Source organism: Carcharodon carcharias, chromosome 12, assembly GCF_017639515.1.
Source record: "Carcharodon carcharias isolate sCarCar2 chromosome 12, sCarCar2.pri, whole genome shotgun sequence".
Classification (NCBI taxonomy): domain Eukaryota; kingdom Metazoa; phylum Chordata; class Chondrichthyes; order Lamniformes; family Lamnidae; genus Carcharodon; species Carcharodon carcharias.
Window position 1 is genome coordinate 110,098,379 of NC_054478.1, and position 22,516 is coordinate 110,120,894.

At 41.6% G+C, this 22,516-nt stretch overlaps 1 protein-coding gene across 2 annotated transcripts in view; it reads right to left on the reverse strand.

Moving 5' to 3' along the window:
- lcmt2 (leucine carboxyl methyltransferase 2) overlaps positions 1-21,756 on the reverse strand; it is a 44,914-nt gene extending 23,158 nt beyond the window's left edge. The window contains exons 1-7 of one of the 2 annotated variants that reach the window (XM_041200109.1): positions 21,631-21,756; positions 17,282-17,406; positions 8,583-8,664; positions 7,751-7,940; positions 7,143-7,299; positions 6,054-6,243; positions 3,563-3,670 (exon numbers count right to left, since the gene is read on the reverse strand). In XM_041200109.1, the coding sequence (XP_041056043.1) occupies positions 3,563-3,670; positions 6,054-6,243; positions 7,143-7,299; positions 7,751-7,940; positions 8,583-8,664; positions 17,282-17,406; positions 21,631-21,708 (930 nt within the window). In that variant the 5' untranslated portion in view covers positions 21,709-21,756. Of the gene's footprint in view, positions 1-3,562; positions 3,671-6,053; positions 6,244-7,142; positions 7,300-7,750; positions 7,941-8,582; positions 8,665-17,281; positions 17,407-21,584 lie in introns of both variants that reach the window. The other variant, XM_041200110.1, reaches the window with a different exon arrangement.
- Between the last annotated feature and the right edge of the window lie 760 nt (positions 21,757-22,516).

A 22,516-nucleotide genomic window follows, 5' to 3' on the forward strand; every position in this document is an offset into this window, starting at 1 on the left:
AGCGATCCCTACGGAATGCCGATAGGGGGGTTGAAGGGAAGATGTGTTTGGTGGTGGCCTCATGCTGGAGTTGGCGGAAATGGCAGAGGATGATCCTTTGAATGTGGAGGCTGGTGGGGTGATAAGGGAGGACAAGGGGGGAACCTATCATGTTTCTGGGAGGGAGGAGAAGGCGTGAGGGCGGATGCGCGGGAGATGGGCCGGACACGGTTGAGGGCCCTGTCAACGACTGTGGGTGGAAAACCTCGGTTAAGGAAGAAGGAGGACATGTCAGAGGAACTGTTTTTGAAGGTAGCATCCTCGGAACAGATGCGACGGAGGCGAAGGAACTGAGAGAATGGGATGGAGTCCTTACAGGAAGCGGGGTGTGAGGAGCTGTAGTCGAGGTAGCTGTGGGAGTCGGTGGGTTTGTAATGGATATTGGTGGACAGTCTATCACCAGAGATTGAGACAGAGAGGTCAAGGAAGGGAAGGGAAGTGTCAGAGATGGACCACGTGAAAATGATGGAGGGGTGGAGATTGGAAGCAAAATTAATAAATTTTTCCAAGTCCCGACGAGAGCATGAAGCGGCACCGAAGTAATCATCGATGTACCGGAGAAAGAGTTGTGGAAGGGGGCCGGAGTAGGACTGCAACAACGAATGTTCCACATACCCCATAAAGAGACAGGCATAGCTGGGGCCCATGCGGGTACCCATAGCCACACCTTTTATTTGGAGGAAGTGAGAGGAGTTGAAGGAGAAATTGTTCAGTGTGAGAACAAGTTCAGCCAGACGGAGGAGAGTAGTGGTGGATGGGGATTGTTCGGGCCTCTGTTCGAGGAAGAAGCTAAGGGCCCTCAGACCATTCTGGTGGGGGATGGAGGTGTAGAGGGATTGGACGTCCATGGTGAAGAGGAAGCGGTTGGGGCCAGGGAACTGGAAATTGTTGATGTGACGTAAGGTGTCAGAGGAATCACGGATGTAGGTGGGAAGGGACTGGACAAGGGGAGAGAGAAGGGAGTCAAGATAACGAGAAATGAGTTCTGTGGGGCAGGAGCAAGCTGAGACGATCGGTCTACTGGGGCAGTTCTGTTTGTGGATTTTGGGTAGGAGATAGAAGCGGGCCGTCCGAGGTTGGGCGACTATCAGGTTGGAAGCTGTGGGAGGAAGATCCCCAGAGGAGATGAGGTCAGTGACAGTCCTGGAAACAATGGCTTGATGTTCAGTGGTGGGGTCATGGTCCAGGGAGAGGTAGGAGGAAGTGTCTGCGAGTTGACGCTCAGCCTCCGCGAGGTAGAGGTCAGTGCGCCAGACAACAACAGCACCACCCTTGTCAGCGGGTTTGATGACAATGTCAGGGTTGGACCTGAGAGAATGGAGTGCAGTAAGTTCAGAGAGAGACAGGTTAGAATGGGTGGACGTCCAATCCCTTTACATCTCCATCCCCCACCAGGATGGTCTGAGGGCCCTTAGCTTCTTCCTCGAACAGAGGCCCGAACAATCCCCATCCACCACTACTCTCCTCCGTCTGGCTGAACTTGTTCTCACACTGAACAATTTCTCCTTCAACTCCTCTCACTTCCTCCAAATAAAAGGTGTGGCTATGGGTACCCGCATGGGCCCCAGCTATGCCTGTCTCTTTATGAGGTATGTGGAACATTCCTTGTTCCAGTCCTACTCCGGCCCCCTTCCACAACTCTTTCTCCGGTACATCGATGATTACTTCGGTGCTGCTTCATGCTCTCGTAGGGACTTGGAAAAATTTATTAATTTTGCTTCCAATCTCCACCCCTCCATCATTTTCACATGGTCCATCTCTGACACTTCCCTTCCCTTCCCTTCCTTGACCTCTCTGTCTCAATCTCTGGTGATAGACTGTCCACCAATATCCATTACAAACCCACCGACTCCCACAGCTACCTCGACTACAGCTCCTCACACCCCGCTTCCTGTAAGGACTCCATCCCATTCTCTCAGTTCCTTCGCCTCCGTCGCATCTGTTCCGATGACGCTACCTTCAAAAACAGTTCCTCTGACATGTCCTCCTTCTTCCTTAACCGAGGTTTTCCACCCACGGTCGTTGACAGGGCCCTCAACCGTGTCCGGCCCATCTCCCGCGCATCCGCCCTCACGCCTTCTCCTCCCTCCCAGAAACATGATAGGGTCCCCCCTTGTCCTCAATTATCACCCCACCAGCCTCCACATTCAAAGGATCATCCTCTGCCATTTCCACCAATTCCAGCATGATGCCACCACCAAACACATCTTCCCTTCACCCCCCCCTCGGCATTCCGTAGGGATCGCTCCCTCCGGGACACCCTGGTCCACTCCTCCATCACCCCCTACTCCTCAACCTCCTATGGCACCACCCCATGCCCACGCAAAAGATGCAACATATGCCCCTTCACTTCCTCTCTCCTCACTGTCCAAGGGCCCAAACACTCCTTTCAAGTGAAGCAGCATTTCACTTGCATTTCCCCCAACTTAGTCTACTGCATTCGTTGCTCCCAATGTGGTCTCCTCTACATTGGAGAGACCAAACGTAAACTGAGTGACCGCTTTGCAGAACACCTGCGGTCTGTCCGCAAGAAAGACCCAAACCTCCCTGTCGCTTGCCATTTTAACACTCCACCCTGCTCTCTTGCCCACATGTCTGTCCTTGGCTTGCTGCATTGCTCCAGTGAAGCCCAACGCAAACTGGAGGAACAACACCTCATCTTCCGACAAGGCACTTTACAGCCTTCCGGACTGAATATTGAATTCAACAACTTTAGGTCTTGAGCTCCCTCCCCAGTCCCCACCCCTTTTCTGCTTCCCCCTTCCTTTTGTTTCTTTGCAATAAATTATATAGATTTTTCTTTTCCCACCTATTTCCATTATTTTTAAATATTTTAAAATCTTTTATGCTCTCCCCACCCCCACTAGAGCTATACCTTGAGTGCCCTACCATCCATTCTTAATTAGCACATTCGTTTAGATAATATCACCAACTTTAACACCTATGTGTTCTTTTGTTCTATTCTTGGTGACATCTTTTGATGATCTGCTTCTATCACTTCTTGTTTGTCCCTACAACCACACCAACCCCCTCCACTTCTCTCTCTCTCTCTGCCCCCCCACCACACACCTTAAACCAGCTTATATTTCAACTCTTTCTTGGACTCGAACTCAAGTTCTGTCGAAGGGTCATGAGGACTCGAAACGTCAACTCTTTTCTTCTCCGCCGATGCTGCCAGACCTGCTGAGTTTTTCCAGGTAATTCTGTTTTTGTTTTGTACTTACACATGTTAATTGATAAGTATCTGCAATTGATTTGAAGTTGGGGCAGATTAATAGCGTGGGTTTACTGTCATCTGCATAACTTGCCCTTAATAGGTGAAAAAGTGCTTCCAGTGAACATTTTTTTTGAGTCAGGAAGAAATTTTACTTTTGAAATAGGTTTACAATGCATAAACCATTCTCAAGTTTTATTTTGGCATATTTATCCCAGAAATTATGGAACCAAATTGATAAATATGGAAAATTGAAAGACTGTTCCACTACTCATATAGTTACATTTAACTGTAACATGTTACATTTACCTCATACTCATCAAAAGGTTCCAACATTTCAATCCTTCGTTTCTCTTCTTCCGGAATAAATCCAACATAAAACTCGTTCATGTCAATACAATGACATTTCTCCCAGCCCTAAGAGAGTGAGGGACAGAAATGCAATTGTTACCTGGACAATAACTTGCTTCTGTATATTTGCCCAGTCATAAATTCTACTCTCAGTATTATGCACTTTAATATTTGCACAAAGTGATTGAAACATCTTTCTCTCCCATTTTTGCAGCCTCCATTTGCAGACACATCTGAGATTTGTAACTTGTCATATGGGGGAACTATTCACATATCATACTCCAAAGTAGTCAGCGTAGCTCACACTGGGAGAGCATTATGATGGATTCTCATGTTGCTTCAATGGATGAGAGTACAGCAAATAAGAAAAAAAATGGTTTACAATTTAGGTTGTTGTTGTCATCTCATATGCGACGTTAGACCAAATCTTGATTTACATAACCAATTGCAAATACTGCATATGAAGTCAGTGTTGGAGGAACGGATGGAGGCATTGGCTTTGCACCACATTCGCTTGACTCTGTTCTCCTCAAATGTTGAAATCGCTTGATGCCAGAGACTTCTCCATTTGGTTTCTTCCCCCCGACCCCATGTATTGAAATCCAGTTTGCAAGCTGAGGTTGGCTTTCAGAATGTCTTTATAATTAAGTTTGGGACGTCCTGTGGTGGAGGTTCCCATGATCAGCTGGCTATAATATACTGCCTTTGGGATGCCGGAATTCTCCATGTGAATACGACCAACGCAGTGAAGCATTATAACGAAGATTTAAAGGCATTTGGTTTAATCCCAGATTACAGCAGCAAAGTAAACGTCTAGAATCATAGAATGATACAGCACAGGATGTCATCTATTCCACTGTGCCTGTGCTGGCTCTTTGATAGAGCTATTCAATCCATCACACTCCCCTACTCTGTTCCCCAAAGTCTGGTAAATCTTTTCTTTTCAAGACACTCAACAACTGAGCAGCCAAAGCCCACTAGGATAAAAAATTTCAAAGATTCACAACCCTTTGAGTGAAGAAATAATCCTGATTTCAGTCCTAAATGGCTAACACATTAACCTGAGACTGGTCCCTTTAGTTCTAGACTCTCCAAACAGGGGAAATAGTTTCTCAGCATCTACCTTGTCAAGCCCTTTACAATTAAGGGAAAGAGTTTCCCCTGTTTTTTCTTCCTGGCCCATTTACAACTGCAATTAAAACAGGTAGGCAAGAGATTTACCCTTAGGAATCTAGCAATTCAGAGCTGACTGCTAGAAAGCATGCAAGATGACTGCCAAATTTTCCTTCTGTTTATGTGTGGGGATAGCATTACCCATATCAGTAGTATCAAAAATTCTCTAGCGCACAGGAAAATTAGACCTACGACCCACCACTACATAGCATCATGCACTAACATCTAAGATGTCACCCTCCTTTTTAATATTTTAAAAGACTTGGAGATAAGGGTAGATTAACATTCATCAAATTACCTCTAGGACCCTGGTTTTAACCCAGTCTGGACTAATGGGGAGAAAGCCTATGAGGATACTTAGAGGAAACAAACCAGGGCAATCAACTTTCATCCTAGTGAGCATTGGTTCTACAGCACAAAGCTGCCTAAAACAGTGAACAAATTGGTAAAAACTCAATACCAATAACTCAGAGGTATGGTGCTACATGAAATGTAAAAATTCAGAGGTCCATGAGGTTGCTCTTCTATGATTAGAACTAAGCAACATTGATATTTCATCTATGTAAATTATTTTGTAATTGGCCTCTACTACAGCTGACTAGAAACTGTTTGATGCTGACACTAGATCACAAAGATAGAAGGTGCTTCTCTCAGCACTTCATTTTGATGAGTACAAAGTGTTAAATATATCTTTTTGAAATATTAGTTAAGGTTCTTACAGATGATATTAAGATCCTTACAGATTTATCAAGCTCAAGATACTTACTTTAGAATTTAACGGGTGGATAACTGAATATGTAGATCATATGTTTTATATCCGACAAAACATACCATCACTGTCTAATTATAAAATACATGGAGGGTATTCATTAAATTATCTTCACTTTTGGAATATCATCACAGAAGTCCTCATTAAACATTAAAGAATCTGTTTGAAAATTCAATCTTGATTTTGAACTTAAACATCTTTTCACCACTTTAAAAAAAACTGTTAATATACAATTCAATGAGATTTTGTCAATAACATCCTTGTGGATACTGACTTCTGGAGCAAATTGTGTTGCTTTTTTCACACAAATAAAGGGTCAGGTCAAATACACACCACTATAGCCTCTCCTTCCAGTAGTAGTGCTGTTGTTGGTGAAAAAACATATATTTGAGCAGGTGAGAAGTGGATCAAAGAAATTAGAAGATTTACACTGTAACAAGTTTGCAGTGTGGAGAACGCACAGCATCATAATTGTAACAGATGGAATATCTGAGATATTCAACTGACCTCATTTAAAAAACGTTTCCGTTGAGCTTCCTTTCCAGGAAACTGAATGAGTGCATGCAGTGTGGAGTTCAATTGCGTAAAATGTCGCTGCATGACCTGGCCAAAAGGGTCATCTGGACGTATCTGCTCATAGACAACAAACACTGCTGACGAAAATCGGTCCGCTGCCCAATGGATTACTGCTGAAGAACTAGACAGATATTTCACTTTGTCACAAATCTTAGACTCATTACTTAAAATACAATCTCTTGGTTACTCCAGAAATAACCGAAAAAAAAGATTTCCATTCTCTTTGCAATTAACTGACTCTTCTCTGAGTTAGAATTCTGAATTATTAGGAACACAGTGCTGAGGAATAGTCAGCCACCTGCAAAGAGACCTTTGTCAATGACGCCTAATAGGTTACCAGAGTTGTCTGGCCACTATTGATGATGGGAACAACAATTTTCTGTCCCTCAAAAAATAATATTGTCTTTACTGTACACCACCTATGATGTTTAAGGATCTTTAAGAGTTGCTGACAATGTTCACCAGTTTGGACATTAAACACCTGCAGGATTTATATTCAAAATATTATACCCTTGTGTCCTATGAACAGGACATCATTTTTAAATGTTTTAGAATGGTTCCTTCTCCCCAACATCCAGGCTGATAAGAGTGGAAGTGGCAGCATCAAAGTTGTTCTGTGGTTATTCATTGGTAACTACAAATTAGAACAAATTCTAACTATTCCCACACCAAGCTTTCTCAAATTGCTTCAAATTACCTGGAATGCATAAACTAAGCCACCACTAAGCAGAAACAACAGCTATGGCTCAAATTTGAACTTTGACAATCTCCTGGCTAACAACCCAATTGCAATGCTTAAATACTGCAACTATGAAGCAGCCAATAATTATTCCTTCTCTTAATTTGAAATTTGTAGTGGATTGTTCTCAATTTAGATGCACTGGACCATCAGTATGGAAGATTGAACAGGTCCAGAAGAACAAACACCTTTGTTGCTTGTCTCTTTGAAAATAGCTGCACACCCAGAAGCCCAGTAGGATAAGGCAGCAGTAATCAACCCTGCAAATCGATTGTCCTTACCTTTCATCTTTCATATATGTCAGTACAACTTCTGATAGTATCAGGGTCGGGCAAGCAGGGTTTAGGCCAGTCTCCATCAGTACATTATCTAACTCCACTATTTCAATCAGGTCAATGCCAAGCAATTTGTAATCCATACCACTAAGATACAGGCGACCTGCAAATCCAAAAATGAAATATGACTATTAGAAAGACTGTCAAACCAAATTAAGATGTTTGAAAAAAATTTAAGAAAATCAGAATGTATAATGTATTATACAATTCCTGTATAATTGTTTTTCTTAAGGTTAAAAGTTTTGTTTGCAGTATGTACAAATTGGTAGCCATTGTCTATAGAACATATAAAAGGCTCAAAAATGAACATTTGTGGTATACACAGACATCCAAATTTTTTATGTCATTTCTAATATATGTTTAAACATTTTATGCAACCTTAAATTCGGCAATATGAAATTATGAGACAAACATACTGAGCAGTCCTTGCATGTAAACTATAATCCTAGTTAGCAAGAATGCTTGATATCATTTACCCATTGTATCATTGTCAAAAGCCCTGCCAAAGTTAGCAAGCATTTTCAATGAAGCATGTACTTGAAAAACAATCATACCCATTTGGGCTGGTCTAATTTCATCAATGCAGCCTATGAGGTCCACGAATTCCTGCTTGTTTTTAATCAGAGCTGCTTTGCGCTGAACAACATCTGGAAAATCCACCTCATATACAATCACATTTTTCAGCTCCCCGTTTGCCTTTAGCCGAAAATACAAGGAATCAAACCCAGCTCCAAGTGAGAGGATCTGTAGAAATGGGAATGCATACAAAGCTACAGCGTTGAGTTTTAATATATTACTCTCATTTGCCATCAGGACATAAATGTTCATAATAAGTATGATCCTGATATAAGCATGCAATTACTCATAATTCAGTTGCACATTTGTAAGCTTAAACAGAATAAATTTTCTATATCTTTGAGAATATGCCCTGACAACAGATTACAAAATATTTAGAATATTGTTTCTTGAAACTCAGTTTAGACTCAGTGAGAAAATTGACAGATAACCAAAAAAATACTTTCTATTCTAAGGTGATGAAGCACTGAGTACTGTACTAAGATGCAAATTTGTGTTTGTGGTTCCTACAAGCACAGTTCCCAATCTTGATTGGCTGGTCTGATTGAGCCACTGAGCATTCTTCACAGGAAAGAAGGGAAAAATCACACCCAATCATTACCTTGCACAGCATGGAGATAGCCATATAATAGCATGAGCAAAAGGACAACAATTAATGGCCACATGCTTCCCTGCTTAGTCACAGAAATGCGCTGTGTGGGACTGAAGAGGGGCAACATAAAGGTGGGAAGTTACATATGTTTAATAACTATTTTCATATAGCGAATGCATTTGTAGCAGAACTAGGCAAAATCCCCCCCCTATACTCACCTGTCTCTGAGAGTAACTCGCTGTCTGTTGCAAGAAGCAACGCAGACTATAATCCACTGCCTTTGCCCTCACACAGTAACCACTTCGGAGGGAAAAAAAATAAAATTAGAACCATTCTAAAACATTGGTGCAAATCTCAGACTATTCCAAGATACAACATCTCTATTAAAGTACAAATTAGTGGTTAAACAGTTCATCCTCATCAATTTCTATGCTTTGGATGGAATCCTTAGTCAAGCTCAAATTCCCTAAACTGATGAATACATAATTTATTGACCAAAGTGCAGAAAACATTTCTCATATTGGTTCACAACCCACAATAATCTGCTTGAAGTTGCAATTCATGCAATGGATTCCTTTGTTAGTAACAAACAAAAGCAGTGCTCTGAATAAATTCAATGTTGTAGCCATTTTTGTGCTGGTACTCATTTAATCTCGATTCCAAGACTGGCATCTGTCATCTGGCTCCCTAATTCTGATAAAAATGTCAAAGGTTTAGCTTACTGTGGATGTACGATTCTGCCAGACCGAGTTACATAATCTGGATTATTTACAGATTCACAAAATAATCACAGTATAGAAGGAGGCCTATCAGCCCATTGTCTCGTGCCAGTTCTCTGCAATATTTGTCCCATATCACTGCAAATTTTCTCTCTTCAGGTGCTTAACTTCATCCCTTTTGAAAACCATAATTGAATCTGCCTCCAACAGGCCTTTCAGGCAGTATATTCCAGAACCCAACCACTACCATGTAAAAATGTTTTTCTTTACGTCGCCGTTGATTTTTTTACAATTGCCACACATCGGTGTTTCTTGAGCCTCCACCAATGGGAACAGCTTCTATCTAATCTGCCTAGGACCCACTTGATTTTGAATGCAGAACCACTTAATCATTACAGCACTGAAGGAGGCCACTCAGCCCCAGCATGTCTGCATGGCTCTCTGAATGAGCAATTCACCTAGTGCCATTCCCCCGCCTTCTCCCCCAAAACCCTGCACATTCTTCCTTTTCGTATAATGATCTAATTCCTTTTTGAGTGCCTCAGTTGAACTTGCCTTCACCAGACGCAGACAGTGCAGTTTAAATTCTAATCACTTGCTGCATGAAAAAGTTATTCCTCGTGCAACATTGCTTCTTTGGCCAATTACGTTAAATCTTTCTTGATCCTTTCACAAGTGGGAACAGTATTTCCCCATCTAGTCTGTCCAGATGCCTCATGATTTTGAATACTGCTATCAAATCTCCTCTCAGCCTGGTCTTCTCCAAGGAAAAGAGTGCCAACTTCTCCAACCCATCTTCGTAACTGAAGTTCTTCATCCCTGGAACCATTCTCATGAATCTTTTCTGCACCATTTCTAATATTTTCACATCTTTCCTAAAGTGCGGTGCTCAGAACTGTGCACAATACTCCAGTTGACGCCAAACCAGTGTTTTATACAAGGTTAGCATAACCTCCTTACTCTTGTACTCTGTGCCCCTATTAATAAAGCCAAGGATGTTGTATATTTTATTAACCGCTCTCTACCTGCTCTGCCACCTTCAATGACTTATGAACATATACACTCACATCCCTCTGCTCCTACACTCCCTTTAGAGTTGTACCTTCTATTTCATATTATCTCTCAATGCTCTTCCTACCAAAATTAATTCCTTCACACTTCTCCACATTAAACTTCATCTGCCACTTACCCGCCCATTCCATCAGCTTAGCCATGTTCTTCTGAAGTTCTACACTATCCTCTCCACAGTTCACAATTTCCATTTTCTTCTCACTCAAGGGGCCTTTGAGCAAATCTCAGAAAGATAAGGTTTGGCATAGCATTAAAATGCATTTGAAATTAAAGTTGAGGAATGAAGAAAAGAAGCAAGTTGCTGAGCAAAAATAATGCAATGTCAAAGCAATAAATTGATAACTAAAGAGTAACAAATAAAGATTACCAGAGTCTGCCTGTCTGGCTCATTCTCAATCTCTTGATGCTCACTCAACCTTGCACACCGTGTGAGTGGGCATTGATGTGTGGGGGTGAGAATGAGTAGGAGCCTGAGACTAGGAGTGAGCTAGACAGACACACACACACATTTCCCACACCCTCACCCCCTCCCCCACATTCTTGTGCTACCCCGCCAATGACGCACCCTCACTCTTCCCCCTCCACGCTCCCTCACACTCTCCTCCCCTCCACACCCCCCCTCACACTCCCCCCTCTACAGCCCCTCACACTCTCCCTCCCCCTCACACACTCTCCCCGCCACACTCCCTCACTCTTCCCCACCACCATACTCTCTCACATCCCCCAACCCACTCCCTCACTCTCCTCTCCATATCCACCCACCCCCACACCCCACTCCCTCACTCTCCTCTCCATATCCACCCACCCCCAACCCCCCAACCCCCACCACACTCCCTCACACTCTTCACCCCACAGTCCACACACCCTCATTCACCACACTTGGGCAGCGAGTCTTTTCAGTCTCACCATGCACCCGTCCCGCTCACACCATCACATCCTCTTCTGGCCTGGAGCGAGTCCCTCCTTCTCCTACTCAGCTCGGAGCAAGTCTGTCCTTGACTGGCCCAGCCGGGCCTCCCCCACCCAGCATGCTGCAGTCTCTCTCTCCCCAGTACCTGTATTTCCGGAACCCACACGATGCTGCCACTGTTGCTGTTCCTCCAATCACAGACTGCATCTCTCTCACATTTGCTGTTAGGCTTCATTATGAGAGGGGAACAGCCTGTGATTGGAGCAGCAGTTTCTTTAAGAATCTTCCACTGCATTTACCAGCATTTTGAAAATGGGGGCCACACTGGGGAGCTTTGCTTTCCATGGGCAGGAAGATATACATTGTATATATTAATGTATACCAGGAAGAGCAACGGTCCAAACACTGACCCATGGGGAACTCCATAGGAACATCCCTCCAGTCCAAAAAGCATCCATTAACCACTACTCTCTGTTTCCTATCACTCAGCTAAATATTTTTCATGCAGTTCCTGAACCTTTTATTCTATGAACTATAACTTTGCTTGCAAGTCTGTTGTGCAGCACTGTATCAAATGTCTTTTGGAAGACCATGTACACCATCATTACCTCAATCACTCTCATCAAACCTCTGTTATCTCTTCAAAAAAAAACTCCAGGAAAATAGTTAAACACTATTTTCCCTTAACAAATCCTTGCTGGTTTTCCTTAATTAACCCATAATTGTAATGTGACTATTAATTTCGTCCCGAATTATTGTTTCTAGAGGTTTCCCCACCACAGAAGTTAAACTGACTGGCCTGAAATTGCTGTGTTTATCTTTACTGCCCTTTTTGAAGAACGGTGAAACATTTGTAATTCTCCAGTCCTCTGGCATCACCCTTGAGTCTAAGGAAGACTGGAAAATTATGCCTCTGCAATTTCCACTCTCACTTCCCTCAGTATCCTTTGATGCATCTCACCCGGTCCTGGTGCCTTATCAACTTTAGGTATAGTCGGTCTATCTAATACGTCTCCCTTTTCAATTATAAACTCAAGTGTCTGAACTAACTCCTCTTTCACAATGACCCGGGTAGTACCCCCTTTTCGGTAAAGACAAATGCAAAGTATTCATTTAATACTTCAGCTGTGCCACCTACCTTTTAGTCCCTAAACAGTCCCACTCTTCCTTTTACCACCCTTTTACTATTTTTATGCCTATATTAGACTGTTGGAATTCCTTTTATGTTAGCTGTTAGTACCTTCGCATACTTGCTTTTTGCTTCTCATTTGTTTTTTCAATTCCCCTCTGAACCTTCTTTTTAGTCACAGTTTTTAAATTGTATCATCCACTTGACATCTCTCATAAGCACACTTTTTCTGTTTCATAATAATCTCTATATCTTTCATCATCCAGCAAGTTCTGGATTTGTTTGCCCTACCTTTCCCCTTTGTGGGAATATACATTGACTGTACTCGAACCACTTGTTCTTTAAAGGCAGCCCATTGATCAGTTACAGTTTTGCCTCCTAATCCTATATACAAGCCAACAGGAGACTTTGGATTCCCTTTTATATTAGCTGCCAGTCTCTTTTCATAAGCTCTCTGTGCCTCTTATATTCTTTTCACTTTCCCTCTGAACTTTCTATATTTTTAGCCTAGTTCTCACTTGTATTATAAACCTGATATCTGTCACATACATCCCTTGTTATTCTTCACTTTACTCTCTCTACCACTTCCATCATCAAAGGAGGCATTGCTGGATCTGGCTCTGGGGAATGAATGTGGGTCAAGTGGATCGCGTGTCAGTAGGGGAACATTCACGAAGCAATGATCAAAATATCATAAGCTTTAGGTTAGCTATGGAAAAGAATAAGCAGCAATCTAGAGTAAAAATAGTTAATTGGTGGAGGGGCAATTTCAGTGATGTGAGAATGGATATGTCCTAGGTAAATTGGACTGGTGTGAGAAAGAGGGGTTCCTTTTCGTGGGACCCTGGCACCCAGCTCAGGGAATGGAAGAAGCTGTACTGATGGGACAGGTTTCACCTGGACCACCATGTCCTAGCAAAAGGGTAAACACGGAGGTGGCAAAGACTTTAAACTAGTAAGAGGGGACTGACAAAAAACATCAGTCGAAATGTAAACTTTACAGTGCAGGAAAACTAAACAAATAATTAAATAAGGGAGGATATTGATAGCAAGGGAATAAATTGAGTTATAAAAAGAGAGTCTACAAAGATGATTAAACAAAGTTAAAAAAACCTATCAAAAATGAGTTAAAATGTCTGTACAGCAACATATTGTGTCCATAATAAAACAGGAGGGCTGGAGGCAATCATACATTAGGAAAAAACAGACATGGTATGGAGTTATTGAGACATGGCTACAGAAAAATAAAGACTAGAAATTGAACATTGCAGGGTATAACGCATTTAAAAAAGATAGAGAAGGAAAACAGGGAGGTCAGGTAGCTATACTTATTCAGGTTAACATAATGACAGTAGAAAAAAGGGAGTTAACTATCAGCAAGACAATAATAGAATACATATGCATTGAGATAAAAAAGATAATAAAGGATCTATCATACTAATGGGTGTAGTCTACAGGTCATCTAATAGTGGAAGGGAGGTAGAAGAAATATGCACACAACTTAGGGATCTGAGTAAACAGTACAGAAAAATAATAATGGGGGATTCCAATTACCCTGATATTAATTGGACTGAAGAGATAAAAGAAATAAAAGATAAAAGAAGTAAAAGGGATAGGTGAGTGGAGTTTCTACAGTGTGTTCATGAACTCCTTTCAAACCCAATTAGTAAAATGCCCAGCAAGGAAAGACTTACTATTGGATCTGGTAATAGGGAATGAGCCAGAGCAGAAAAGAGAAGTAAAAGTAGGTAAACAGCTAGGCAATAGTGACCATAAATAATACGCTTTAAGATGATGATTGAGAAGGACACAAGTATGATAAGAAACCAGGTTAACAGATTGGAGAAAAGCTGATTTCAAGAGGCTGAAAATAGAACTTGGCAACAACAATGACAATAATATTGCCAAACAAAGATGTAGAACAACAATGGGAAACATTTAAAACCGTGTTCAACAGAGTGCAGGGAAAATATATTCCTTTATAAGAAAAACTAAATACTAGTGAGTCTCCATGGATAAATAAAGGCATAAGGTAAGAGGCATACATTAAGTACATAGACAGCAGAGGAGTGCATGAATAGCGAGAATATGAACAGAGCAGGACAGAAGTAAATAAAAAATTAGGAAGACAAAGTGAATTATCAAGGACCATTAAACAAAATATTAAAATATTTTATAGGCACATTAGGGCATTAAGGGATGGCCAGGATAATACCACAAGTAGCGACTGCGAGATGGCAAAAATATTAAATAATTGTTTTTTTTCGTCTGTACCTGGCAGATAGAAAAGTTAGACATGACATTGAATGATGAGATGAGCAAAAATGAATGTATTTACAATTAAAAAAGGGGGATGCATCGAATAAACTAAACGAGTTCAACCATAATAAAACCCCTGGTCCGACTGGATTGTATCCAGGTATTTTAAAATAATCTAGGGAAAAAAGAAGAGGCATTACAACTCACACTTACTAATTAATTGGAAAAAGGTGTAGTGCCAGAGGACTGGCAGATAGCTAATGCAATTTCTACACTTAAGGAGGCCAGAACATTTCCAGGAAATTATGGACCAGTCAGCTAAATGTTCGTGCTAGGAAAGTAATGGAATCCTTATTAAAAGGAGAGAATAGGAAAACATCAAGAAATTTGAAAAGTAATAATGAATAGTCAGGATGATTTCAAAAGGGAAAATCTTGCTTGACCAATCTTAATTAATTTTTGAGGTGGCAACAGAGAGATTGGATGGTGACAATGCAGGAGATGTGGTTTGCCTGGATTTTTAAAAGGTCTTCAATAAGGTGGCCCATAACAGACTAATGAATAAGGTCAGAGAATGTGGAGTCAGGAGACAGGTGGCAGAATGGATTGCTAGCTGGCTTCAAGACAGAAAGCAGGGTAAAGGATAGTTATTCAGAGTGTCAGAAGGTAGGAAGTGGTGTTTCAGAAGAATCAGTGCTGGGACCACTGCTGTTCACAAATCATTAACGATTTGGACTTTGGAACCAAAACATAATTTCTAAATTTGAAGATGACACTAAATTGGGGGTGAACAGTCAATACTGAGAAGGACTGCAACAAATTACACGAGTACATTAATAAACTTGCAGAATGGGCAAATAATTATGAAGCTCAACACAGATAAGTGTGGGGTAGTGCATTTTGGTAGGAAGAATAGGGAGGTCACTTATTACTGGTAAGTGCAAGTCTACGTGGGGTAGAGGAGCAACAGGATCTCGAGTTCAAATACAGGAATTCAGTAAAAACCTCTACTCAAATTGTGGTAAGAATGTGGAACTCACTACCATAGAGTGTCGTATATCCTATGTAATCTTAGTATGTAAACTCTGCCCTTTACACTATTATCTCAGTCTATTTTAGGATAATTAAAATAATTAAAAATTAGGAACAGTAGAGTTCAAAGAGATTCAGGCATCCATGTACACTAGGTCATTCGTGGTTGAGTACAAAAAAAATTAAAAAGGCTAATGGAATGTTAACCTTTGATACCAGAGGGCTATGATATAAAAGGAAGTTTTGCCACAGCTAGTCAAAATCATGACTGACTACATCTAGAGTACTGTGTATGATTCTAGGCACCATACTTTGGAAAGGATACGCCGACCTTGGAAGGAGTGCAGTTCAGATTTATCAGAACGTCACAGGAGTTTCATAGTTTAGATTATCAGAAGAGATTACATAAACTTGTGTTCCCCAGAATATAGTAGGTTTAGGAGTGATTTGATTTATGTTTTTAGGATTTTGAAAGGAATTGATAGAAAATTGATAGAAAGGAATAGATAGAAACTTTTTCACCAGTGCAAGAATTTGGGACAAGGGGAGAAGGACTATGCTGCCTAATGCAATTACACTAGCAGCTTTTAACAACTGACCTGGTATATATTTGAGTTGTTGGCCATCTGATTTATTTGAATCCTTGTCAAATACTTTACTGGGTCAAATTTTTTGTTAAGGAGAACACAATGAAGCCTGATATATGAAGTCAGCAGAGTGCTATACATTATACCTTCATTCATTCACTTTACCAATATAATTTTAAAAAGTGGAAGCAATTTATTAAACGTTTATATCTACAAAAGTAAAAATTATAGCTGATTGCATTATTATTAGATTCACAAAATAAGTCGAGTTCGTATAAAAACAATAAAGGAGGGAAAAAGATCAGCCAGGGTTACCACTCCACTGATTCTTGCTGGATCAAAATCCTGGAACTCCCTTCCTAACAGCACTGTGGATATACTGACACCACATGACTACAGTGGTTCAAGGCAGCTCCCAAGCACAATCTCAAGGACAATTAAGGATAGGGACCAAATGCTGGCCTTGCCAGCAGCACTCAAATCCCAGGAAGAAATAAAAAAAAGTTTTCCACACACTTAAGAATTGAGTACTACCAACATCTGAAATTCTGAAGTTTTTTAGCCTTTCATTTTGATTAAAATTACCTCAACTCTAAAACTGGTTATTAGCACTAACAAAAATATTCAAACAGAAAATTAGCAAAAAACAAAAAGGATCTTAGTTATTTATAATCTTGTTTCTGATTTTCCCAAGAGATCGTGAAACTCCACTTAAAAGGCATATAAAATTCATCATGTAGAAATGTTCACCAAACATATGAAAAGCATTTGCCAAACACATGGTAATTTTTATTCCATCATCACAACCTGAGTACTGAGTTAGCTGACCTTGTACGTGAAATGGTACAAGTGTCTTCAGCTCTCCTGGGCTCTGGGAAAAGGTAGGGTGGGGTGGTGAATCATTGACAGTTTCCACTCCACTGATTCTTGCTGTGGACAGGGTGGGGCACAATTCTGACCCCTTTGTCCACCTGAAGAATAACTTACTAAAGCTCTCAGGATGAGGTATGGTTCTCAAGGAACGGTGCCAAACGTAAATCAATGTTTTCAGAAGAGGACAGAAAATAACAAAAATGTTTCATGATGTAAGAAAGGTGACAACAATGAAACAACATGACTTGAAAGCCATCTCCCTTTAACATGCAAGAAGCATAAAATGCACAAATAATTTTCACATCATCACCAAATAATTGGATCTATTGCATCATACCGGTTTATAAGTGGAGCTCTTCTGGCGGGTTTGTTTACAAATCCTTTGAGGAAACCATCATTGAAGTAGCCTAGACTGACCATTGAACACTTGCTAACGATGCTGCTGTCATTTGTACCCTGGACCTGCAAACAGGTTAAATAAAACAATGATAGGGTAAATGGGAAACATTTTAGTACTGTATACGATAACAATATTTATACACAAAATATGACATCTTTCACTTAACTTCAAGTTCCTTTTTGTTCTTATAGTTATTAAATTTGAATGAAAGAGCAATAGCAGTCTCCAGTAAGGAAATTTCTATTTTAAGACAAAGGAAAACTGAAGCATGATTTGAAGAAGGTTCCAGAAGGCACCAACTACCATTGTTAGCTTGACAATGTTAACAATGACAATTTGACAAGGCAGAAGTAACTAACTTGTATCAGATATGAACCAGGCACTGGGAAAGAAGAGAGAACAGAGAGTTGAAACCAACAAGAGTCATGATTTAGAGGAAGTCCTTTGGTACAGTTAAGCTTGCCCCAATCACTTTCAGAAAATAGATTTCCATATAGATTGGCCTCCTTTATGTTGCATTAAAATTCAATTTAATTTTAAATATATCTAGATTAAGTGCCTATAATGGCAGCAAGTTGTATTTCAGTCATCCTTTTCACTAAAAGATACATCAATGCTATACATCAGCATTTGACCCCAATGCAGCTTTTCAAACATGGTACTTTTTTTTTTTTTATTAGGCATAATTTCATACAGCAATCTGCAAGCCTTCCCATTTTCATTGGTTCTATAACTTGTATTTTTCTATCTTCCTCTTGCTTATATATACCTGCTATCTAATGGAATATGATAATGGAAGATTGGGTGCAATGAAGAGGATTTCAGTTGTGTGCATAAACAGAAATTTTTAAACTCCACTAGATTAAGAGTAGAAGGGAGGTGTTTCTCCACAGAAAAGAAACAAGTCAATAGGGTCAGCCTCAGCACCTGTTGCAATTACAGACCATCACTGGCACAGATCCAAGACCTGGTTGTACAGCTGATTCCTCACACAAAGAATGGCACATGGCATCAGGAGATCCAAAAGTAAAAGCAAAATTTTAAAAAGTAAATTGGGGAGGCGGGAAATAAGACAAACTATACTGTTATCAGTTTTCTATGAACTCTACTGGGATGAAATGAAGATGAAGAAATACTCATCAGATATTAATACCAATATATCAACCCGATTGATTTTGAAAAACATTATTGGAACTTTATTTGATATCAGGAGATTTCAACATGAATGTTTAATTGCACCAGACATTTTAACATATCAAACACTTAATAATAGAATTTAAATGCAGGCAGCCAACAAGTACATGGTTTTAAATCAGATTTATATTTAGTCCTTGTCAACCCATATTGGCTCATGGTAATCTAATGCATGACCAGAGATTTGAGCACATAAACTAGATTAACACTTCACTGCAATGCTGAGGGAGTGCTGCATTGTCATGCAGATGACGTTAAACCAAGATGCCTGCTCCTTCAGGTGGGAATAGAAAATATCATAGAATGATACAAGTAGGGAGATCTCCCAGCATCCTGGCCAACATTTATCCTTCAACCAACATAAATCGCCTGGTCAGTTATCTCATTGGTGTCTAGTGGGCTGTAATTGCTGCGTTTTTCTACATTGCAATAGCTACACTTCAACAGTACTCAATGGCTGAAGTGCTTGGGATTTTCCTGAGCTCATGAAAGATGCTATATAAGTTTGTTTCATATCTTCACATACTATTTTCCCTTTGAGAATAGTGGGGAAGTGTTGGAAGGATTAGAAGACGGATTATCAAACTGCTGAACTGCATCATGAATGTCTCCGCTTCTTCCTCGAACAGAGGCCCAAACAATCCCCATTCACCACTACTCTCCTCTGTCTGGCTGAGCTTGTTCTCACACTGAACAATTTCTCCTTAAACTCCTCTCACTTTCTCCAAATAAAAGGTGTGGCTATGGATACCCGCATGGGCCCCAGTTATGCCTGTCTCTTTATGGGGTATGTGGAACATTCCTTGTTCCAGTCCTACTCAGGCCCCCTCCCACAACTCTTTCTCCGGTACATTGATGATTGCTTCAGTGCTGCTTCATGCTCTCGTCTGGACCTGGAAAAATTTATTAATTGTGTTTCCAATTTCCACCCCTCCACCATTTTCACATGGTCCATCTCTGACACTTCCCTTCCTCGACCTCTCTGTCTCAATTTCTGGTGATAGACTGTCCACCAATATTCGTTACAAGCCTGCCGACTCCCACAGCTACCTCGACTACAGCTCCTCACACCCCACTTCCTGTAAGGACTCCATCCCATTCTCTCAGTGCCTTCGCCTCCATCGCATCTGTTCTGATGCCACTTTCAAAAACAGTTCCTCTGACATGTCTTCCTTCTTCCTTACCCAGGGTTTTCCTCCCATGGTGGTTGACAGGGCCCTCAACCGTGTCCAGCCCATCTCCCGTGCATCCGCCTTCACACCTTCCTCTCCCTCCCCCTCCCAGAAACATGATAGGGTCCCCCTTGTCCTCACTTATCACCCCACCAGCCTCCGCATTCAAAGGATCATCCTCCGCCATTTCCGCCAACTCCAGCATGATGCCACCACCAAATACATCTTCCCTTTAGCCCCCCGGCAGCATTCCGCAGGGATCGTTCCCTCTGTGACACCCTGGTCCGCTCCTCCATCGCCCCTTATACCTCAACCCCCTCCCACGGCACCTTTCCATGCAACCGCAGAAGGTGCAACACCTGCCCCTTTACTTCCTCTCTCACCGTCCAAGGGCCCAAACACTCCTTTCAAGTGAAGCAGCATTTCACTTGCACTTCCCTCAATTTAGTCTACTGCATTTGTTGCTCCCAATGCAGTTTCCTCTACATTGGAGAGACCAAACGCAGACTGGGTGACCGCTTTGCAGAACACCTTCGGTCTGTCTGCAAGCATTACCCAGACCTCCCTGTCGCTTGCCATTTCAACACTCCATCCTGCTCTCATGCCCACATGTCCGTCCTTGGCCTGCTGCAATGTTCCAGTGAAGCTCAACGCAAACTGGAGGAACAGCATCTCATCTTCCGACTAGGCACTTTACAGCCTTCCGGATTGAATATTGAGTTCAACAATTTTAGATCATGAGCTCTCTCCTCCATCCCCACCCCTTTCCGATCCCCCCTTTTTTCCCCCCAATAATTTATATAGATTTTTCTTTTCCCACCTTTTTCCATTAGTTTTAAATGTTATTTCCATCCATTGTTTTATCTCTACCTTTTAGCCTATTTCGATCCCTTCCCTTCACCCCACCCCCACTAGGGCTATCTGTAGCTTGCTTGTCCTGCTTTCTGCCCTTAAATAGCACATTCCTTAGATAATATCATCACCTTCAACACCTCTTTGTCCTTTTGTCTATGACATCCACCTATCACTGGCCCTCTATCCAGCTCTACCTGTCACCCTCCCCCTCAAACCAGCTTATATTTCACCTCTTCTCTATAGTTACTTAGTTCTGTTGAAGAGTCATACGGACTCGAAACGTTAACCGTGTTCCTCTCCGCAGATGCTGCAGACCTGCTGAGTTTTTCCCAGGTATTTTTATTTTTGTTTTGGATTTCCAACATCCGCAGTTTTTTTGCTTTTATCATGAATGTTCCTACAGTGGTCAACAAGTCCTTAAGTAGGACTTGAATCTGGAGCTTCGACATAGGTCAAAATTCTCATTAATCCACAATTACTCCCCAGCCTCACATCTCATGCCAAAGCAAAATACTGCAAATGCTAGAAATCTGAAGCAAAAACAGAAAATGTTGGAAATACTCAGCAGGTCTAGCAGCATTTGAGGAGAGAGAAAAACGGGGTTACCGTTTCTTGCTGAAAAGCTATGACCTGAAACGTTAAATTTGTTTCTCTCTCCACAGATGCTGCCTGGCCTGATTATTTCCAGCATGTTCTGATTTTATTACATTTCATGCTTTTAGTTTGGCTTCCAATCCAACATTTGTCAGTACTTTCAGCCGTCCTCTCTGGCTTGAACTCTCTCCACTACCCTTAAAAGCAAATCATTCAACTGTGTTACTCTCCTCCCAGGATTTCCAACACTGCTTGGTATTCATTTCTGACATCTTCCGTCTTACCACCTTACCAGTTGCTCTGTAAGTTTACAAAGCGGCTTCTGGGCTCAATGTGCTCAGGGAGTGAATAAATATAATGGCTTCCGTGGCAGGGCCAGGGCCATCCCCAATGCAGCGCCACTTTGGTCTGAGATGAAGACCTACCTCTTTCCACCGCTCGAGCCCCAAACCCAGAGAAACTATCACTCACAGCAATGTCCTTCCCAGCCTGTCTCTTGTTCCTACACCTTTTGTTTCTGGTGCTGACAGTAACACTCTGCCGGCTCATTGCGCCAGCTGCCGGCTGATTCCGCGCGTGCGCACTGCCAAGCGGGCCGGCTCGGTATGTCTGCGCATGCGTCTATTCCCAACCTCAGTACACCGGCGCTCAGAAGACAGCAGCAGGCAGTCAGCTATGTGTGAGCACTGATGGGAAGGTATTAGGATTTATATTACTTAATCACGTGAAAACCTTTCAAAGTGGGTGGTAATCCTAGTGTTGTACCGTCGTCTAAAAAGGGAGAAAAGGAGAGGCCGAGTATTTACATGGCAGCCAGCCTAAATTTCGGCGTTGGGCATTGGAAAACATTCTGAGAGACAGTACAAATCATCATTTAGAAAGGCACAGATTAATCAAGAGCAGTCAGCATGGATTTGTTAAGGGAAAGTTGTTCTGAATAACTTGATTGAATTTTTTGTGGAGGTAACTAGGAAGATTGAGTGTAGTCGCACATTTGACATTGTCTGCATGGATTTAGCAAGGCTTTTGACAAGGTCTCACATGGCAGTCTGGCCAGAAAATTAAAAGCCCATGGAATCCAAGGGAGAGAGGCAAGATGGATCCAAAATGGAACAAAGGGTAGAGGTCAATAGGTATTGTATTTGTAACATACGAGCATAGGAAATAGGAGCAGAGGTAAGCCATTCGGCCCTTTGAGCCAGCTCTGCCTTTCAATAAGATCATGGCTGATCTATCTGTTTTGAACTCCACACTCCCATCTACCCCCAATAACCTTAGATTCTTATTAGGCAAGGGAATCAATCTACCTCTGCCTTAAAAATATTCAATGATCCTGTTGCCACTGCCTTCAGAGTCA